The sequence below is a fragment of the Bos javanicus genome, chromosome 19, assembly GCF_032452875.1.
Source record: "Bos javanicus breed banteng chromosome 19, ARS-OSU_banteng_1.0, whole genome shotgun sequence".
Taxonomy (NCBI): Eukaryota; Metazoa; Chordata; class Mammalia; order Artiodactyla; family Bovidae; genus Bos; species Bos javanicus.
Window position 1 is genome coordinate 22,653,773 of NC_083886.1, and position 21,909 is coordinate 22,675,681.

Below are 21,909 nucleotides of genomic sequence, written 5' to 3' on the forward strand. Positions count from 1 at the left end.
TCTCTCTTCTCCTTCTGCCCTCAATCCTTCCCAGCATCAGGGACTTTTGCAATGAGTCAGATGTTATTAGATGACCAAAATATTGGAGCTTCAGCTTCATCATCAGTCCTTCCAACAAGTATTCATGGTTGATTTCCCTTAAGATTGACTGGTTTGATCTCCTTGTTGTCCAAGGGACTTTCTGGAGTTTTCTCTTTTACTACAGTTCAAAGGCATCAATTATTTGGCATTCTGCCTTCTTTACAGTCCAGCTCTCATAACTGTATGTGACCACTGGGAAGACCACAGCCGTCTCTGTATGGACCTTTGTCAGCAGAGGAATGTCTCTGCTTTTCAACACACTGTCTAAGTTTGTCACAGCTTTCCTGCCAAGAAGGAATCATCTTCTGATTTCACGGCTGCAGTCACAATCTACAGTGATTTTAGAGCCCAAAAAGAGGAAATCTGTCACTACGTCCACCTTTTCCTTTCCTATTTGCTAGGAAGTAATGAGGCCGGATGCCATGATCTTAGTCTTTTTAATATTTAGTTTTAAGCCTACTCTTTCACTCTCATCCTTCACCCTCATCAAGAGGCTCTTTAGTTCCTTTTCACTTTCTACCATTAGAGTGGTATCATCTGTATCTCTGAGGCTGTTGGTACTTCTCCCACCTACTCAATTCCAGCCTGTAACCATCCAGCCCGGCATTTCTCACGTGTCCAGCATACAGATAAAACAAGTAAGGTGACAGCGGACAGCCCTGGCGTACTCCTTTCTCAGTCTTGAACCAATCCGTTATTCCATACGGGGCTCACCAAATTCTCGATTCAGGCTGTTCCTCTGCATTCATTTCTTAACTATCATCATTTTACATATATAACTGAATTCTGATTGCTTATTTTAAATCTTTCTGCTAGCTTTCCTAAAGTTCATAACCGATCTCTACCCAATTCCAATGTTTGTGTGTCCTAAAACAAGCTCATCTTATAAGAAATCACCAATTAAAATACATGCACAAAATGCACTTTAATTCATAATGGTTTAGCAAGTGTCCCATAATCACAGAACAATGACAGAAATCACAGAAGGGGGACACGCAACTACGTGATGATGAACAGAGTAACAGTGCTGATATTTGTTTACATATAAACACTGAGCTGCAGCGTTCCACAGCAGACCCCAGGGACAGTTAAGCCAAAATCCACACCCATGATCATTTCACAGGGAGATGAAAAGACTTGGAATGACTGATGAAATGGCCTCTCAGTGTTAGCCATCACAACTGCCTGTGCTGCTCAATCGGGGCATACACAAGCCTTGTCAAGGCTCTTCTAAGACACCAGTTTTCAAATACAAATGACTGAAGCTCCATGTGCTCAATTCCAAGCCTCTACATCCCTCCTTCTTCCACCTTTTTACCCCTGGAAATCCTACAGCGCTAAAGGACTTAGCTGGAAAATCATTTAAACAGAGAGGGAAGTAACAGAGAGTTGCTGAGATCTCTAATTTCTTTTTCTTTTCTTTCCCTTTATTTATTAATTTATTTAATTTCTAGCTGATTCCTGCTTGGGTGAGATGGCTAAAGTTTGATTCCAAGTGTCTGGGTTATCTCACTAGACTCCCTATCTATTTCCTCCCAGCTTTCTAGCTAGTCTAGTAAGTAAGCTGTGGTTAACATGTGCTTCCTAGCCAGAATCCACTGGCTAAGGTAAGGAATGTGGACTCTGGGAAGAAGGTGCTATAAGACGCACATAGCACCCAGGCAAACATGCTGACATGCACCATGTTCTAGGGCAGTTGCCACTTTTTGGTTTGAAACCCTAAAAATTAAAGCACAACACCACCTTATTATCTACCTTAAAAGTAGATAATAATCTACTATTATCTACCATGAAAAACTTATACCTGTGGTGGATTCATTTTGATATTTGGCAAAACTAATACAATTATGTAAAGTTTAAAAATAAAATAAAATTTAAAAAAAAAACAAAAAACAAAAAAAAGAAAAAAAAATACGTTCTCAAAGATTTGCAAGAATACACCCTAAACAGTTAATCAATGGTGATCTCTGGGTGGCAGGATTATTAGAGGCTTTTTTTTCCTCCGGACTTTGGGCTTATCAGTAGTTTTTATTTTGCTACAACTCACATATTATCTGTGTGTGTTTGTTTTTTAAAGCCCATTTACTAGAATTTACTTAAGACTTCTGCCTGGCTTTTTCAGAATAAAACAGTTCTAAATGGTAACCACAGCATTCTCTTCCTCTTTAGACCTCACAACTTCTAATGAGTCTCCAATAAATGCCTCAAGTTTCTTGCCAGGCCCATTCTCCTCCTTGGAAGGCTTCTGATCTTCTAGAGTTAGTGCAGCCAACAAAAAGGCACCAAATGCTGTACAGCTAACAGTCCTGGCAAAGGGCACTCAAGCTTCTTACTGGCCAAGGGATTCCGGGACAGAGAGGTGTAGGAGGGTCACTGTGGTCCGGAACAGATGCCAGCACATACTGGTCTCAGAGCCAACCATGGCGTTCAGGCCTCCCACGCTGCTGGCAGGAATGCTGGGGGCAAACGAGATCCTCGGATTTTTCTCTAGAATAGTCCAGCTAATAAGTTAGCTAACTGGACCAATTACTGAAAAATAAAAATGAGCCACACCAGGGCAGCTCTTTCTTCCCATATCTCTTAGGAGGCAGAGAGTAGCACAGAACCCAGTCACTTTGAGTCTGGCAGTATTACCAGCGTAAGCTTACCTTTGTGGCCATGGTCTTCACCCCAAGAATTTTCCACTCTCCATTTTATGAAACCACCCTCCTGATCATCCTGCAAAAGAGTGGATGACAGCAGAGAGTCTGAAATGAGATCTGAAATGAAGTGTCATGTAATTTTAGCTCTTATTCAGCCACTCAGAAGAAACAGCCTTCTCTATACAGCAACGCTATACATGACCAGGGCCGTATATCTTCTACTATAACTAAGAGAATGTCCTGTTAGAGGTGGATTTTGAATCTCTTCAGGTGAAAATATAATAAACCTAGCCAAGCAATAAATACTACTATTTTCTCCTTTACGTTTTATGGTATACAGAAAATAAGCACATTAAAATGCCTCTTGGCTAAGAAAAACAAAATGTTAAAACTACGAAAAGCAGTAAACGCCGTGTGAAGCCAGGGACTCTTGCTTCCGATTCGCATTCTTTGCAGAGGCATCTAACCGTATTTATTTTAGCAATGAATCTCAGACCTAGTCAAGAGTTTAAAAAAGAAAACAAACACATTCCCATCATATAGCCTACTTTTCTTACTTAGGGGAACCAAGAAATGATACTCCCCCAAATGTGCTTTTTTACTGATTTGGTTACACAAATATTGAATTTAATACAGTAGAGATGGAATGGCAAAGCAAAACACTATTTCCATAAAACAAAACCTCGGCAGTTCTGTTCATCTATCTTCATCAATAAAATGATACTCATCACGATAATTTTCATTTACAGTCTCTATTACAGTGACACAGAGAGGGATAAGAAGGTTCCATCTGGGAAAAGACTGTTCTTTCATGTTTACCCAGAGCATTAGCTGATGTCAAAACAACTTAAATCTTTGTAGCCTGAGAAGAGAACTGGCTCCTGAATTATCTCCTAATGATTTCATCTGTCAACTCCCACTTGCATAAAACTGCACAAATCACATCTAAACGGGATTCAATTTTACTCCTGACAGTTTTCTTGAATCTCAGGAATTTTCCATCTCAGAAATAGCCAACAAACCCAAAAGTTTCAAATACCCTTATCTGGACTACCCCTTAATCTTAGCCCCAGAGATTTTCAAAACCACATCAATAAACTATACATTCTGGGTCAAGCTTACTGACTGTTTTGGTTTTCTACTCCCTGCATTGTGGCCCATCTTTACTTTCCTTTTCAAATATCGGTGTTAGAATCTACATTACCTAAAGTCATTTATTACAGTAAGTTTGAAAGTGCTTCCTCTTCTTGCCTTTGCCAATGAATTCCTACATGACCTAGATCAAGCCACGTCATCTACAAATATAGAAGAGTATCTGGAACTCCCTCTCAGGGATTCCAAGAAATCAGCAACAAGAAAGGATATCCCAGAATACTTATAAGCATTTATCTCCGCTTTATCATTCAAAGGCAATGCAAACTAGTTTTATAGCAGTCAAAAGTGGAGAGAAGAGAAAAATCTCAATATAAAATTCCAGTTATGATAACATTAATTCTGCTTTATAATATTAACACGTAATGTAGCTCCATTTCCCAGAAGGAAAAACAGTATATTACTAAACCATGCCTATTAAAGAATGGAGCTTCCAGAGAAAAAGACATGGAGTATGTATGATTTTTATTTCTGAAAAGCAGTAATACTCTATAACAGAGATGGAAAATGATAAAAAGCCAAACTCTCTTAGAAATTATAAAGTTTTTGTTTTCCTTTTTAATAATCCTCTAAATAGTTTAAAAGTTTAACTTTAAGGAGCTTAGTTGTAAATCCACTGAATTTTATAATATAGCAGGTCTAAACATAGAATAAAATACCAAGTTGTTCATATTTAAGTAGGTTAATAGTACTTTATTCTAGTTTATTTACGATAGCATTTTATCTCAACATTTATAGTATTTTATGAAAAGCTCCTTCTAATATTTTGCCAAGATAATGTCAAGATAGTTATTCTGTGACACTCTTTCCAATAATTAGATAGGCTTGGAAAGAACATTTTTGCTTGCAGTGGTAAAGAATTAAAGTATAGTTTGATGTCTTCTCTTCTTTATGATCCCTGAGCACAGGAGTAAAACTCTTCTACAGACTGGGAATGAGGAGGCTTATTTGTGAAAGATAATACTGCAGTTGTTGTTTCCAACACTGTATCCTAGAAACAGTGGTATTACTAGTCAGAATATTCCATAGGGAAATCCAAAATACTCTACCTCCAATTTCCTGAAACTCTGAATAAATTCAGTACTGAGCATGGAGTCCACCAATTACTGTTATTGACATTTTACTGCAGAAGAATCTGAACGACAAAGGTGAGACTGAACATAAATCATCAAGATATGAATACTTCCAGGGCACACTTTAATTCCTTATTAAACTGAAGTGGTCTTCTTCCAAGTTTCCTTGCTGACCTCTTTTCAGACAGAGAATTTCCAAAGTTACAGAGAAGCAGTTACTTCCTTACTCCCTGCTGACCCAAATTTTGTTCCTTATGGAAAGTTCCTATTTTTATGACTTCTGAAAGCATGCAGCCAACCCCCCAGAGAGGTGGGTACAATGTCTTGCTTGGAAGCTAACTTCTAACAGGAAGCACATACGCTGTGAAGAAGCTCTGCTGGATTAAACGGCCCGCAGGGGAATGGAGGTTCCCCTGTGCAGATACTGGTGTCTGCATGCTGGGGGTCATACCTTTTCTGAGACAGCAGTGAAGGTCATGGCGTGGGTCATAAGTGACTCGCCAAAAGTCAGCCTCTCAGCTTTATTCATGTTCTTCATGGAGACACCGAACACCAACTCATGGTCATAGCTGTTAAAAAAAGAATAGCACAGAATACAGAAAGTACAATCACGGGGGATAATTGGCTTCTGGCTGTAAGAAGATCACAGAAGAAACTGAAGGGGCTCAGCAGCTCCAGACAAATCTGGGCTGCAGCTCTTCTGAGAACGTGGTAAGTGCAGAATCTAGTCTCTCAATGGGATTCCATTCTCTCTGTGTCACAAGAGCTCTCAGAAAAGTAAGAAGTTATTAACATAAATTCTCCTAATACAAAAACTGACGAAAGGCTGCACTGTCAATTTGGAAAGAAAACAACAGCAAAAAAAAGTTTTTGAAGTATTTCTTTCAAAAATGGTCTCTTTTGAGCTGGTTGGGCTTCCCCGGTGGCTCAGCGGGAGACCTGGATTTGATCCATGGGTTGGGAAGATTCCCTGGAGAAGGGAATGGCTACCCACTCCAATATCCTGGCCTGGAGAACTCCATGGACTGTATGGGGTCGCAAAGAGTTGGACACGACTGAGTGACTTTCACTTTGAGCTGGAGAATTCAGTTTCCAAATTCACATAGACCATGGCTAACTGTGAAATTTAAATAAATGTCAAAATACTAGAGAATATTTTCAAAGTTTAGAAAACCTCATGAAATCTTTTAGCAGATTTCCTTTCTCCTACTGTTAACTGTCAAGATATTTATTCAATTTCCTACAAGTATAATTACTTAAAAATAACACTAATGTGATAAATTTTAACAGTCAAGGATTTAATATGATTTGGTTCACAAGCGAACCTTCGTTGTCCTCAACAACCAGAAGGAATGCTTTAAAGTGTGTATGCAAATTAGTCCTAGTTGTCCTAAAGACAAAATACATAAGGTATCAAATAATGGAAGTAGTAAGAAGAATCAAACATCAAACAAGAGACCTAGAAAACCTTTTGTTACATCCCAAATACACTTAACAGATTTACACATTAATCAATTTTTTAAAAACTGTCTTCCTCAAGGAGAAATATTGTTATTATATCCCTTATATGTGGAATCTAAAAAGAAATGATACAAATTAACTTACTTACAAAACTGAAAGAGACTCACAGACTCAGAGGAAGGACTTGTGGTTACCAGGGGAGGACTAGTTAGGGAGTTTGGGATGGACATGAATATACTGCTGCATTTAAAACAAATAACCAACAAGGACCTACTGTATAGCACAGGGAACTCTGCTCAATGTTACGTGGCAGCCTGGATGGGAGGGGAGTTTGGGAGAGAACGATACATGCATACGTATGGTTGAGTCCCTTCACTGTCCACCTGAAACTACCACAGCATTGTTCATCAGCTATACCCCAATACAAAACAGAAGTTTTAAAAAAGTTTCTTCCTCACGTAGTATGACTTTTTAGGAGCACCCAACAATTTCAACTCAGATATGATCTTGACTTCCCAGCTCAGAGCATATAAATATGTGGCGTTCCAAAGTTTCAGCTATGAATCCTCAAACGCTACAAAATGGAAAGAAACAGGCCCACTCTCAGGCTTTGAGGTTCATTCAGAGATTAAGCCTGAGAGTGGCTAAATCTCATAAACCTCAGGTATGAGTCACTTCATACCAACAGTGCACGCCAACAGCCACAACCCACAAATGATTTTCTATTTTAAATTTCTTGTACTCACACATTCATGTCACTGAGGCCCAGTTTGCCATTGAAGTGTTTCCCAACATCACAGCCAAACCATACAGCCTAGAAACAGAGGAAGGAGGAAGACAGAATGTCAACATATGTCCTATCTTCCTATTACACCAAAGATTTGGAAGAGGTTTTAACTCTGTACGTAGAAGACACAGAAACAATACCAACCTCTCCATCTTTGATGGAAGCAGCAACCATCTTTTTTAAGAAGTCAACGGGCTGGTTGTTATACAGAGTTTTTCTCCCTCCGACCATATTGCTTAAATAGTCCACTGTGTAAAGTTTGTTGTACTTGTGCTGAGGCCGAGGGTCATTTACTAAACAAATCTAGGAGATCAAGAATATGTTGATCAGAACATAACACAAGGAATATCGAGACATAGACCTCCCCTCCAAGTTCATATATTTGTATCAAGCTCATCACCTCTGCCTACAAGAATAAGCATTACAAACACATTGTTAAATAACCAAGAAACAAAAAGTGGCAGGGTCCTTTTGAGAGAGGTCCCTGTATATTCTATTTATTTGAGGGGAGACATTTAGGAGCTGCATCACCATTTTTCCTATTGGCAAAAGTCACCCCAAAACTAATCCTGAAGAATTATGTGCACCAAGTAAGGCAAGATGATGACTCAGGAGCCCATCATTACAAGATCCCTGCTCTCAAGTTACAAGACAGGCTCAAGGCCTGGTAGTACAGTTGAATTGGGACTCCAGTGATAAAACAAAGCCATTTGCTTTTAAGAGGGTCAAGTGAAAAGTGAAGGTGTTAGTCACTCAGTTGTGTCCAACTCTTTGCAACCCCAGGAACTGTATATAGCTCGCCAAACTCCTCTATCCATGGAATTCTCCAGGCTAAGAATACTGGAGTGGGTAGCCATTTCCTTCTCCAGGGGATCTTCCCAGGGATTTCCCAGGACCCATGGATCAAACCCTGCATTACAGGCAGATTCTTTACCATCTGAGCCACCAAGAAAGCCCTTTAAGAGTCAAGATGCCAATAAGGAAGGGAAGACTGGCACCTGCTAGGCAGGTGGAGAAGTCCTGAAGTTAGTGGGAAAAATTGGGCTGAGATACTGCTCCCTTCCACGAAAGAGTCCCCAGAGGGCCCACAGTACAATGATGCTCTGAACCCAAGGTAAGAAATGCCCAAGAGACTTCTATTGTCTTTGTACCGGAGAATGACTCAGGGCCCAGACAAGGGGAGCTGATGGGAATTAAACTGACTGGGGACCCACAGTTAGAAAAGTCTTTGAGGAGGAGTGCTTGGAATCCTGAGCGGCCAACTGAACTGGTACATAAAATACTTCAGAAGAGGAAAAATTTGGTTTAGTGTCTTGTTGGATGACCATGCATATTAACCCCGGAATTGGATACTCTTTCTTGTAGTCAACAGGCATTTGAAAATAAAAAGCCAGTGGCTGCCATCGCCAGTCTCTAACCTTATCTTCCATATTGAAGAGTGGCTTGACATGTTGCCTGTAAAACTTCAAGGGTGTTATAGGGCCAATCTTTTGATAGTTTTTATCTTTGTCTCGATACTCCCAGGTGAATGTCTCTGGTGGATTACCCAAACAGATGCACACCACTCTGAATATCTGGAAAAAAGGAGGACAGATGAGCAATGGCTAGAGGGAAGCAGTATTTTTACCTCTTTTCTTCAAGTTTCAAGCTTGGGGAACACAAGAAATCAGAGGCTATACTGAAGTCAGAGATTTCACAGGAAACTTAATATTGCTCCAAAAATTGGAAGGTTGATGTCCAGGATTTGGTATCAGCAAACTTCTGAGTTCTTAAATAAACACTCAGAACAATACAATTCTGAAATGTTAATATTTAGTGCTTCGTATTTGCCCTGCAAGTCAAACTTCCTTAGCCAAGAAATCACTCACCACTGATCCACAACAAGATCTGGGTTGCTGCTCCACTGATTGTATATCAAGTGACAAATAATTACATGCATTTTATAAATAGATTTCCTTCCCTTTATGCTTCCAGGTTTTGCTTTGATTATGACGGGGGTCTCTATTCCCAGAAAAGTCACTAACTTTTTGGTGGAGTTTAGATGACAATGTCTATCAAAAGTAATATTAGAACGAGAATACACTGAGTAGAAAGGTACCATTTCTGGGGTTGAGACTGTAACATACTCTCTAATGATGTCACAAAACCTTCAAGTTAGCATCATTACAATCCAAGGATACATTTTATATTATTTTCATCTTACAGAACGACAGAAATAGAAGTATAGAGACATACCCTGTATAAGGTCAGCCCACAGAAAGTACTTTCTCTTCTGTATCAAATTTCCTTTACCTTTGAAAAAATATACACCATGATCTGCCTCTTCTTTCTCCACCCAGTCACCACCCTGATCCAATCTCATCACTTACTACCTGCATTATTTGCTCCTTACATTTGTATACTCCATTACAGTTAAAAGAAATGGATCCTGAGTGTGACTGTTTTGTGCTAGCCATTATATATCTGCTAGGTTAACTTAATTCTCACAGAACTCTCTCAAGGTGTAATTTCCCCTCTTCCTCCCTCCTCCAAAAGACTCAAAGAAATTAAGCAATCTACTTAAGATCATATAGCTAGTAACTGGCAGAATCATGATCTGAAGTCACACACTGTCCAAAAAAAAACAAAAGTATTGCTCCACCGGTACAGGGTTTAAAACAAGAAAGGAAATACTGTCTGCTGTGCTGTACCCCAGTCTGTGAATACCATGGCTCTCAGTCTTCTCAACAAAAATGGGAGACACTATTCAGATTTGACAGATAAAGAAACCAAGGTTCAGGAAAATAAATAGCTTGACTGATGTCCTATAGCCAGTAAATTGCAAATTCAGGCCTCAAAAAAGCCTTAGGACAGATACCCTGATAAGCAAGGTTCAAACTTCTTTGAACCAAAGCCAGAAAATTAGAAATAGGCCTGCCTATGACTTCAGGCCTATAACTAAGGATAGAAAGACTCTTACGTCATATGGAAGACAGAGCCTTAACAGAAACACATCAGCCTACAGACAAAGTTATGAGTGCCTTTCATTTTATGTTTATTTTCCAAGAGTCTTCCTTTACTAGGATTTACTTTATGTTTTATGGGCCTGAACAGCTGGTCCTTAAACCACCACTCTCTCTTTTTAAAGTTATTTATTTTTGGCCGCTCTGGGTCTTCGTTGCTCTGTGGGCTTTTCTCCAGCTGTGGAAAGCAGGGGCTACTGTCCAGCTGTAGCGTTTGGGCTTCTCACTGCAGTGGATTCTCCTGTTGTGCAGCGTGGGCACATGGGCTTCAGCAGTTGCAGCCTCCAGGCTCTAGAGCAACTCAGAAGTGGTGGCATACAGGCTTAGCTGCTTTGTGGCATGTAGGATCTTCCCGGACCAGGGATCAAACCCATGTCTCCTGCACTGGCAGGCAGAATCTTCACCACAGAGCCACCAGGGAGGCCCAACTGCCTCTCTTTTAATGTATCATTCTCAGGCTAGTTTCTAATACAGAAAAGCAGCAGCAGGCATCACATGAGCAACTGTAATTAAGCTAATCTAGCCATGGACTAATGAGCTCTTTTTGAGATTCATAAGGACCAGACAGTCATTCTGCATTTCCTCAGCACCAAGGCCACAAATGGTAATTTTCATCATGAGGATCCTGCCACTGGTTAACTATGGTCAAGACAATTAAAGTGTATAATAAGAATATGTTTAAATAAGGAAGGTTTTATAGACTTAAATAATGTGTATTTTCAACTAATAATCATTGTCACATGTGCATGAACATTTTATATGGGGTCATTTTAATTAATTCTCAGTCATCTCCTTGGTTTACCCAGTTCAGTTATGCCCTGGCGAAAGAATGGGGGCGACTAGGGCTAGGCCTAATGAAGATTAAGACAAGTAAGTGAACCTCTGATTACTTTTAAACACATTCTAAATATAAGTGTTTTACACTACGATTTACATATACCTTATTGGGCATCTGACTCCCTCTCTATAGTAAAAAGTGTGAAATCATTCCTTCTCATCAAAAATACACTAAAGGAAATCTGCATTTTAGCTATCTAAATGAATTCTATAATTCATCTTTTTTTGGAATACAAATATTTATGCCCTACTGCATGTTTTATAAAGCTGAACTTTTATCAAAGATATATACAAGGGATGAATGAGGATAAGGGTGACATCTCTTTCTCTTGTATTGTAGTAAAACTGTAATCTGAGACAATGTTGCTTTGTTTTATATTATTCGTTTACCATGACAATAAATTATCCAAAGCCATTCACATTCAAGTCAGTTTAAAACACTCTGGAAGGAATGTTTGGCTCCAAGTCAACTAACAATAGTGAAACAAGTTCTAATTTTAAAAAATTCTCTGAATTATAATCTCCAGGGCCCATGATACTTCAGTTCTTCATAAGAGACTCTACGTTCTGAAAAACTATTCCCTGTTCCCAAAATACAAAGCTGGCAGCGAGCTTTGGGTATCTGAGTCTGCTCTCTGGTGGACAACTCGGGAGTTGTTACCTGTTTCTCACAAGATGAAGCTGACATTCAGGACAATAAAAGATACTGGACATTGAACTCAAGTCATTATACAGAACTGAATACTGGTGAATAATAGAACCCGAAAGGCAATGGGAAAAAGACAAAACACACAGAAAGCATGAAATACAGGACACAGGGAAAGACTGTATGGACCCTAATTTAAGACAAATGATGTTGGATAGAGTCAATTCCCACCCTGGTGGCTAAACTGGAAGACAGACACCAAGTGAGAGGAGGAAGGCAGGATGCAATAGTTGAGAGTCAGTCATGAATGCTTAGAAGGGTGAGAGTCTAAAGCCAGCTATAGGCAGACACAGAATGGAGGAAACCATAGTAATTAGAAATGTTACTGGCTTGGCCAAAAAGTTCGTTTGGGCTCTTCCATAGGATGTTATGAAAAACCTGAATGAACTTTCTGTTCAACCCAAAAGAATGGGAAGGTAGTACAGTGGTTAACAACCAAGCTACTTGTAATGGAGCAAAACTGGTAATGCTAAGAGTTCAGTGCCTGGAACCACTGCAGAAGTGACAGAATCTTGGAATCTTCATTTGTATTTACAATATTGGATTGTCCAGTAAAGTCTAAAGCACTGTAGAAATATGATTTCCTTCTATTGTAAAGACACAAAGCTACAGGGCCATTAAGAAATCATCCACTCTGACCTTTTAGTTTCACTGATGGAGAAATTAGGTTCAAAGGTAAAGTGACCTATTGATCATGGAGATGACTGCCAGGACACAGAAATGGTCACAGAAAATAGCTGAACTTTGGAGAAGGTTCGGTGCCGAGGGTAAATGAACCAGTCACATGAGAAGAGTGGAGACCTTGGTGACTGCTGACAATGCAGAGAAAGGAGAGAGGAGACAGCTCTCTACTGCTTTCTGGTGGGGAATGAAAGAAAGGCAGGGATCTACTTTAAAAACACAACTCCTACTTGTGCCAGCAAAAGCACATAGAGGAGGAGAAACTTCCTGGAGGCAGTAGATATATTTTAGGGCAGGGAAAGACATAAAAACCTACACTTAAAAGGTGTGTGCCCTTTCGTGATGTTAAAGGAAATGAGCTCACAAAGATGGTAACTAAGAGTCAAATGATTACCTTCAGATTACTTTTAGAGTCTGTTTAGATCAAAGAAATAGTGAGAAATTCAGACTCTCCAGCTCTACCCAGATCTACTGAGTCAATCTGCACTTTAACAAGATCCCCAAGGGATTTGACTGTACAGTTTGAAAGCACTACGTTGAGCACATTTACTCTTTCCCTCCTCCCAAATTCTGCTTCTTAGGTTATACTTCTCTCATTCACACTGCTATTCCTGACCACATACAGGTTCCCTTATAATCACTCAAAGGCCTTCTCTCCCCTACCTGGAAACCTTCCATTTATATCACCCCAAATCTTCCCTCTTCCTTGTCCTCCACATTGGCAAGTCCTGTTATCTTCACTTTGAAGATACACCACCCTCAAATATATCCACTTCTCTTCATCCTTATTTTCATCCATCTGGTGGGAACCACTACCATATCTCATCTATACAATAGCCTCCACACTGGTCTCCCTTCTTCCTCTCCCGCTGTTTTACCATGCATTCTCAAAACAGCCAGGGTGACATCTTTTTTAAAACAAAAATTAAGCCACATCACTCCTCAGCTTAAATCCCCCAGTGGCTAGCTCACTGTAGATCTTCTTATATTTTTGATGTTTATGCTAAGTGAAATAAGTCAGACAGAGAAATACTGTATGACATCACTTATATGTGAAATCTAAAAAATACAGCAAACTAATGAATATAACAAAAAAGCAGCAGACTCACAGATACAGAGAAAAACTAGTGGTTAACTATGTGTCGGGAGAGGGGTAATATAAGGATCGGAGAGTGGGGGCTACAGACTAATAATGGTTGTTAAGACAGCTCAAGGATGTACTGTACAAAAGGAGGTTATAGCCAGTATCTTATAATAACTAAATGAAAAGTAGCCTTTAAAGCTTGTGTATACTCGATGACATAAAGCAAGATCCTCTATGACCCACCTCCTAGAGTAATGGAAATAAACACAAAAGTAAACAAGTGGGACCTGATTAAATTTAAAAGCTTTTGCACAGCAAAGGAAACTATGAGCAAGGTGAAAAGATAACCCTCATAATGGGAGAAAATAATAGCAAATGAAACAACTGACAAAAGATTAATTTCCAAAATATACAAGCAGCTCATACAATTCAATACCAGAAAAACAACCCAATCAAAAAGTGGGAAAAAGACCTAAACAGACATTTCTCCAAAGCAGACATACAGATGGCTAACAAACATGTGAAAAGATGCTCAACATCGCTCATTATTAGAGAAATGCAAATCAAAACTACAATGAGATATAACCTCACACCAGTCAGAATGGCCATCATCAAAAAGTCTACAAACAATAAACGCTGGAGAAGGTGTGCACTGTTGGTGGGAACGTAAATTGATACAGCCACTATGGAAGACAGTATGTAGATTCCTTAAAAAACTAGGAACAAAACCACCATATGACCCGGCTTCCCTGGTGGCTTCCCTGGTGGCTCGGACAGTAAAGCGTCTGCCTATAATGCGGGAGACCTGGGTTTGATCCCTGGGTTGGGAAGATCCTTTAGAGAAGGAAATGGCAACCCACTCCAGTACTCTTGCCTGGAAAATCCCATGGACGGAGGAGCCTGGTAGGCTGCAGTCCATGGGGTCACGAAGAGCCAGACACGACTAAGTGACTTCACTTTCACTTTCTTTCATGACCCAGCAATCCCAATCCTAGGCATATACCCTGAGGAAACCAAAACTGAAAAAGACACATGTATCCCATGGTTCACTGCAGCACTATTTACAATAGCTAGAACATGGAAGCAACCTAGATGTCCATCGACAAATGACTGGATAAAGAAGTTGTGGTACATATACACAACGGAATATTACTCAGCCATAAAAAGGAATGCATGTGAGTCAATTCTAATGAGGTGAATGAACCTAGAACCTATTATACAGAGTGAAGTAAGTCAGAGAGAGAAATATAAATATTGTATTCTAATGCATATATATGGAATCTAGAAAAATGGTACTGAAGAATTTATTTACAGGGGAGCAATGGAGAAACAGACATAGAGAATAGACTTATGGACATGGGGAGAGGGGAGGAGAGGGTGAGATGTATGGAAAGAGTAACATGGAAACTTACATTACCATATATAAAATAGATAGCCAATGGGAATTTGCTGTATGGCTCAGGAAACTCAAACGGGGCTCTGTATCAACCTAGAGGGGTGGGATGGGGAGGGAGATAGGGAGGGAGATGGGAGGGAGGTTCAAAAGGGAGGGGATATATGTATACCTATGGCTGATTCATGTTGAGGTTTGACAGAAAACAAAATTCTGTACAGTAGTTATCCTTCAATTAAAAAATAATTAAAAAAAAAAGCTTGCATATAAAAAAAACTATAGGCACTAGAGAAACACAAAGAAAATGAAAAAAGGAACTTACTAACAGTGCATAGGATCCCTTCTTTAAGCTAAATTTTATATGATCTTAAATGAAAAAAAGTACATAAGGAAAAATATCAGAGTTAGCAGTGATAACCTCCGGATCATAAGGACTTTCTATGTCATCCTGCCCTGGGTTAGTTAGTACGTAATTTCTTACATTTATAAAAGTTTAAAAGTACAAGCCTTATTCATGCTTCTGGTATAACACTCAAAAGCCTCTAATGTGCAACAAGGTAGAATGATTAGCAAATGTAATTCAAATATATGCTTCAAACTAAGAAGTTTTTAAGTTGAAAAAATAAAAGAAACAGGTATCCCTCCAGAAGAAAGGAAGAAAGATAAAAAGAAAGAGATACCTAGGTGTGTGCTGTGCTGTGCTCAGTCAATTCACTCATGTCTGACTCTTTCTGACATGGACTGTGGCCCACCAGGCTCCTTTTGTCCATGGAATTCTCCAGGCAAGAATACTGCAGTGGGTAGCCATTCCCGTTTCCAGGGGACCTTGCCAACCCAAGGATGGAACCTGAGTCTCCTGCATCACAGAGGCAGATTTTTTACCCACTGAGCCACCAGGGAAGCCTCCTTAGAAAGAATGCCTTTAGCATAAGCACATCTCATGCAAAGCTATGTGAGCTTCATGGCTGTTGATTCAAGTCATCATTTTGATGTGCCTACAAGGCTACGCAAATCACAGGTACTAATTTGTGGCTTTAAAACCACAACTAGACTCTTCATTACCAAAGAGTCAGGTTCACTAATGAGAAGTTATCTAGGGAATTGTAAAAATCTAAAGACCTACCACACAGAATTCTGTAGTCAACAGTTTACAGAGAATCATTAAGTAAATAATCCTATAAAACATTTATACTCAGGACTTGGCAAGGTGGTGTTTTACTTTTTCCAAGGTTAGGAAAGGAGAGAAAAGATATGTAGACCCTGCTCTCTTAGCAGCTAATCGCAGGGTCAGATCATGGACTTTAGATACAGCATTTAAAAGATCATTAAAGCAAATATCTTAAGTCAACAGGATGCTTGTGATCTACAGAAGTACCAACTGAGCCTATTTCCATAACTCTTTACAGACCCTTCCTCCCTACCCCCTACACCCCACCATCTTAGTATAATTATAAAGGCAAATTATGCAAGAGACATGGCCTCAAGAAGAGAGATCATTCTAAGGAAGAAACAAGAAAACTACCATTTACTGGACAACTGCCATATACCAGGCACTAGGGCTTACACTCAGGTAGTCAATTATTTATGTGATCCCCACAAAAATCCAATGAGGAATGCATTTTAAACTCAAACCGAATCTGAGACAGGTTAAGTAAGTAATTTTATCCAAGATCACAGAGCTGTTAAGTGATAGAGGTGAAACCCATGTCCTACTCCAAAGCCTATTTCTTTTACTACAGATACCTTTCTTAACAAAGAACACTTAAGGAGTAGAGAGAGAAGTAAATATGAGACAATTTCAACGTATCAGGCAAAATGACACCTCTGTATTCAGCCACTGAACAGTATTTAAGAAACTAGATTGTACCAAGCCAGAGGGTAGAGGCAGTCCACATGAACAAATTGAGACTTGAGAGTTTGAGGAACCTATCCCAGGTCACATGGCTGTTAAAGAGAAGGCGAGATGGTCTGACCTCAGAGACCATGCTCGGGACTACACTATGCAGCCTCTCTAAAATTTAAAGGAAAACACGAGTGAAGCATTAACGTTGTCCACTGTAGTAAAAAAAAAAAAAAAAAATTTAGCCCATTTTAATTCCACAAAAATATTCCTGAAAGAACTGTTAGTTGAGGGATTTCGAGTAATGGGTCCACTAGATGAAAAACATAAATATTTGTACTTTTCTTAAAGCAATTTCACAGTTTTATACATATTCATTTGGATTATGGATAGTATTAAATGTAATCATTGATGTAATTATGTAATAAAGATTCTTAACCGCCTTGATAATAAATATTGCAGCCTGGTATTTGTTTAATGCTCTTTAAGTTTTCCAAAATGTCTTCACATACATTGTTTTAACCACTATAACCATCAATAGCTTCCCATTTTTATTGCTACAGAATAAAGCCAAAAGCTCTGGCATCTACGTAAGATCCCTCACAGCTCTGCCTTTCTAGCTTAATTTGCTACCAGACACACTCACAAAACGTTATGCTTCAGGTACTCTGTTGTCTGAAGACTTCACCTTTCTTCATGCCACTGTACATGCAAGTCCTGTGTCTGGAATGGTTTTCCCAGTTTTCCACCTGGTAAATCTCTACTGCTCTTTCAAGAACTGGTTCAAATATCTGTCCCATGTAGCCGTCAGTTCACTGACTTATTCACTCCCTCCTCTATGACCACCAAGTCCTTTTTTATACATCTCCAGCAAAGGATTTATTATAATTATTCACGTGCTTTTTTCACCAAGGGATTGAGCTCTTTAGAGTAGAGACTGTCTTTCTCATCTCTGTATTCCCAGTGCCAAACTCCTAGCAGGTATTCAGTATTTATGAAATGGATAAAGAATGAAATTATACAGAATCCTACCCTGGGAAACAGAAGATGCAAGTGCAAGTCCCATGTGTATATACACTCCGTTGTTCAGTTGTGCCCAATGCTTTGCGACCCCACAGACTGTAGACCGCCAGGCTCCTCTGACCAGGGGATTTTCCTGACAAGAATAATGGAGTGGCTTGCCCTTTCCTCCTCTCAGTGATTTTCTGATCCAAAGATCAAAACAGTGTCTCCTGTGTCAGCATGTTGATTCCTTACTGCTGAGCTACCTGGGAATCCCACAAGTCCCATACTAAACTGCAAAGTTTATACCTCAGCTGTAAAATAAGTAATTTTCAATTTAATGTTAATGACAATGACCATGCTTCCTAATCAATTTAACAGATAGGAACATTCTCAGAGTTCTTTAAAAGGGTCACAAAAATCCAGTAATCGTTATTACCTCCTCCATCATGGAGTCCTGTGTGGCTGAGATTTCTTCTTTGGTTGCACCACTGTGTACCAGGTTCCGTAGTCGTATGCAGAATTCTCTCATCTATGACAGAAATTTATTTAGCATTCCAACAGTTACCCAAATTCAACTGTAAAGGAGACTAACAGACCAATGCTAGCTCTGTTTTGAAGTATAACTCAGTCAAGACTCAGGGCAAAGTTCATAAAAGCAAATGTTTTCCCCAATAACTCCACTTAAACATAGACAGAAAAACTTTCTCCATAAAGAGAAAAGACATGGATGATTCCCCTAAAATACTAGATGGAACTGCTTTTGCTCTGCAACTGATGGTACCTTTTGTGATATGTCTGGGAATGGGGAAAACATGTGATTTCAAAATGCCTATCACAAAAAAATGGGAGACAAGCTGATTATGCCATTAATTCACTCTAATAGGTTTTAATTTAGAATCTTCCTGGTTGTCTATTTCTTCTCTGTAAAATCGTTATGATCATGGCTATGCCAAACCCCAATATACTTTTCATGTTTGTTGTTTTCAATTTTGGGAGATGCCTAAGATAAAGGTGAGTCATAAACCTAGCCACAGGGCTAAAGAGGATCTTGTTCCCACCTGAAATGGAATCCAAAGCCCTACTAATAACGATCTTTTAGCCTGTGGATAATACTCCCCAGAGTTTCCTGAGTGGAAAATAACCTACTTCTCATATTGGGGAAACACACTTTACAGTTTATTTTAAAATGTAGTCTTTCTTCCAAGGATGACAAATCCAATTTTTAGCCTCATAGATCAAGACAGCAGATTTTGGCAACTCCCAGTTCCTAAAAAAGAAATCTGGCAGGCAGAGCAGCATCCCTGTAGGATTCACAGTCCTCCCTGGGAAAATGGGTTACGTAGAGAAGACAGAATGATTCATTAAGATAACTGAGGCAATAAAAAGCAGTTCAGGGACTACACCAAATGTTTTAGCGAGTGGATAAACTACACTTGAGGTAGCTTGGGGAAGCCTAGAACTCTGCCTCGTCTTTAAGGAGGTCTCCCGAGTAGTTGTGTTTGGTTTTACTAGACCGTAAAGCTGTCCCAATCTGCCTCCACTGGAGCCAAGTGAGAGGCACAGCACCCCGTGTGCTTCTCCCACACTGAGAATGGGGCTTTCGTTCCTCAGTACTAAGAAAGAATTAAAATCAACACAAATAAAAGTGGGATATTTTTAAAGAGAAGGAAAAAACCACCCTACTAATCGCCATTATTTTTTTTTAATAATTATTTTTTTATTTTGGCTATACTAGGTCTTTTGATGCAGTGGGTGGGCTTCTTAGCTGCCCCACAGCACGTGGGACCTCAGTTCTATGACCAGGGATCAAACCCTTGTCCCCTGCATTGGAAGGTGGATTTTTAACCACTGGACCACCAGGGAAGTCCCATCAGTTACTTTTAAAGTTAATATGCAGCTACTCTGCCTTGGATGGACACTGCTATCTTATATATAGCCTGTGTACACTGCAATGCCCAGGAATGCCCCTGGAAAGTCAGTTAGGAGTTCTAAGGTAAGCACATTACATGCAGTCTCGCCCTGCTCCGTATGTTGTACCTTGTGATTCAGAATATCATTCATCCTTCTGGTTGCCTCTGTTGTGTAAGTTTCAGGGAAGCACTTCTTAGGGATGACACCATATTTTTCTAAAAGAAAACAAATTTTAATGTTCCATAAAGTAAATGTAAATTCCAAGTGTCAGAAATTCGGACAAAAACAGCTATTGCTTTTAAAAATAGGCCATATTTTGCTAGTCTAACGGTGACTGCAGCCATGAAGTTAAAAGACACTTGCTCCTTGGAAGGACAGCTATGACAAACCTAGACAGAGTTATTAAAAAGCAGAGACATCACTTCACCAACAAAGGCCTGTATGATCAAAGCTAAAAGTTTTGAGTAGTCATCTATGGATGCGAGAGTTGAACCATAAAAGGGGCTGAGTGCCAAAGAATTGCTGCTTTCAAATTGTGGTGCTGGAGAAGACTCTTGAGAGTCCCTTGGATAGCAAGGAGATCAAACCAGAAAATCAATCCTAAATATTAATTGGAAGGACTGATGCTGAAGCTCTAATACTTTATGAGTATTAATACTAATACCTGATGAGAAGAGCCAACTCACTGGAAAAGACTCTGATGCTGGGAAAGATTGAGGGCAAGAGAAAGGGGCGACAGAGGACGAGATGGTTGGATGGCATCACCAACTCAGTGGACATGAATGTGAGCAAACTCCAGGAGATAGTAAAGAAGATGGGAGCCTAGTGTGCTGCAGTCCATAGGGTAACAAAGAGTCAGACATGACAACAAAAAGGAAACCCAGAAAACTGAACAATCTCACGAGATTATTAAACAGGTCATTTAATCTGCATATTTATCCATCCATCTTGGAATTAATTCTGTTTTTAGTCTAACACACTTTGCAAAGTACTCAATATGAGGGAGTTTCCCTCAAAGACAATTTTTTGAAAGAGGTTATTTTCAAACAGTTGCGGTTTTCAATGTGTTTCTTGATTACATCAATAGATAAGAGAGAAACTTTTTCATAGAAAGTTAGTTATACTTAATACATTTTCTTCTCTATCTAAACTTTAAAGTACCTATCTCTTTACCTCCAATTTAAGAAAGGTACTTACTAGGTAAGAACATGAGATAAAGGTTCTTAGAGCTAACTGTATACCATTCTGGGGACCAGTTCTACCCTATACTTAAACACCAAAGAAATGGCCTATGCTGAACTACAGAGCCTTGTTTCATGAAGCTGGGTTTCAGTTCTCTTACAGAAAGGCTCTTACCAACAATATTGACAAGCATATCCCATTGTCCTCCATCATTGGCAGGATTCATAAGCAAATACTGCACCAGCCTACCATCCTCAGGCTCCTTTTTCTGAGCTGTGTCCACAAAAGCATTTAAGAAGAAATAACAGCGTTCAACCTAAAGTAAGAGAAGTTAAATAAAATTAAAGGAGAAAAGAGCTAATATCTTTAATGGCATTAGCGACAGAACAGGAGTCCTGGAACTACTACAGACCCGACAGAGTAGGTATTTTTAAACTAAAGTTGATATCTAAATGGCAGTATCTCTGGGACTTCCCTGGTGGGTCAGTGGTTAAGACTCTATGCTTCCACTGCTGGAGGCATGGGTCTGATCCCTGGTTGGGGAGCTAAGGGCTTCCCTGATGGCTCAGTGGTAAAGAATCTGCTTGGAATGAAGGAGACCCAGGAGTTGCAAGTAGCTGAGATCCAACATGCTGCACAGTGTGGCCAAAAAACAACAACAAAAAAAGAGGAATATCTGGCTTCATAAGAATATGTGAAGGATTTTCTTTTAATGTGTGTGCACATTGTAATAGTTTATCCTGAACAAGGCAGTGCTTTATTCTGAAACAAAAATCTGATACTCAGAGCCTTCAATCAATAAATATCTAACAGACAAATACAATGTACACTTTAAAGATTTTTTTTAAAAAAAGGAATACAATTATTTACTGTTTTTCAGACAAGTACTACCCAGAGAAAGGGAATTAGGTCCTAGAAAGACAAATGACCTACATAAAGATGCTAAAAGGAGAAATTATTGAAAACAAAAAGTTTTAAATAAGAAAGACACAAGGAAGTAGTAAGGTGAGTCATTATTATTATTATTTCATTGCCAAAAAGCCACCTACCAACCCAGTGGTTCTGCCTTTGA

The 21,909-nt window shown here is 39.4% G+C and overlaps 1 protein-coding gene across 1 annotated transcript in view; it reads right to left on the reverse strand.

The window, feature by feature from the left end:
- BLMH (bleomycin hydrolase) overlaps positions 1 to 21,909 on the reverse strand; it is a 41,418-nt gene that overhangs the window by 14,433 nt on the left and 5,076 nt on the right. The window contains exons 4-11 of the mRNA XM_061389530.1: positions 21,012 to 21,153; positions 19,782 to 19,870; positions 18,181 to 18,273; positions 8,615 to 8,770; positions 7,341 to 7,499; positions 7,156 to 7,223; positions 5,400 to 5,517; positions 2,730 to 2,799 (exon numbers count right to left, since the gene is read on the reverse strand). Of these exons, the coding sequence (XP_061245514.1) occupies positions 2,730 to 2,799; positions 5,400 to 5,517; positions 7,156 to 7,223; positions 7,341 to 7,499; positions 8,615 to 8,770; positions 18,181 to 18,273; positions 19,782 to 19,870; positions 21,012 to 21,153 (895 nt within the window). The remainder of the gene's footprint in view (positions 1 to 2,729; positions 2,800 to 5,399; positions 5,518 to 7,155; positions 7,224 to 7,340; positions 7,500 to 8,614; positions 8,771 to 18,180; positions 18,274 to 19,781; positions 19,871 to 21,011; positions 21,154 to 21,909) is intronic.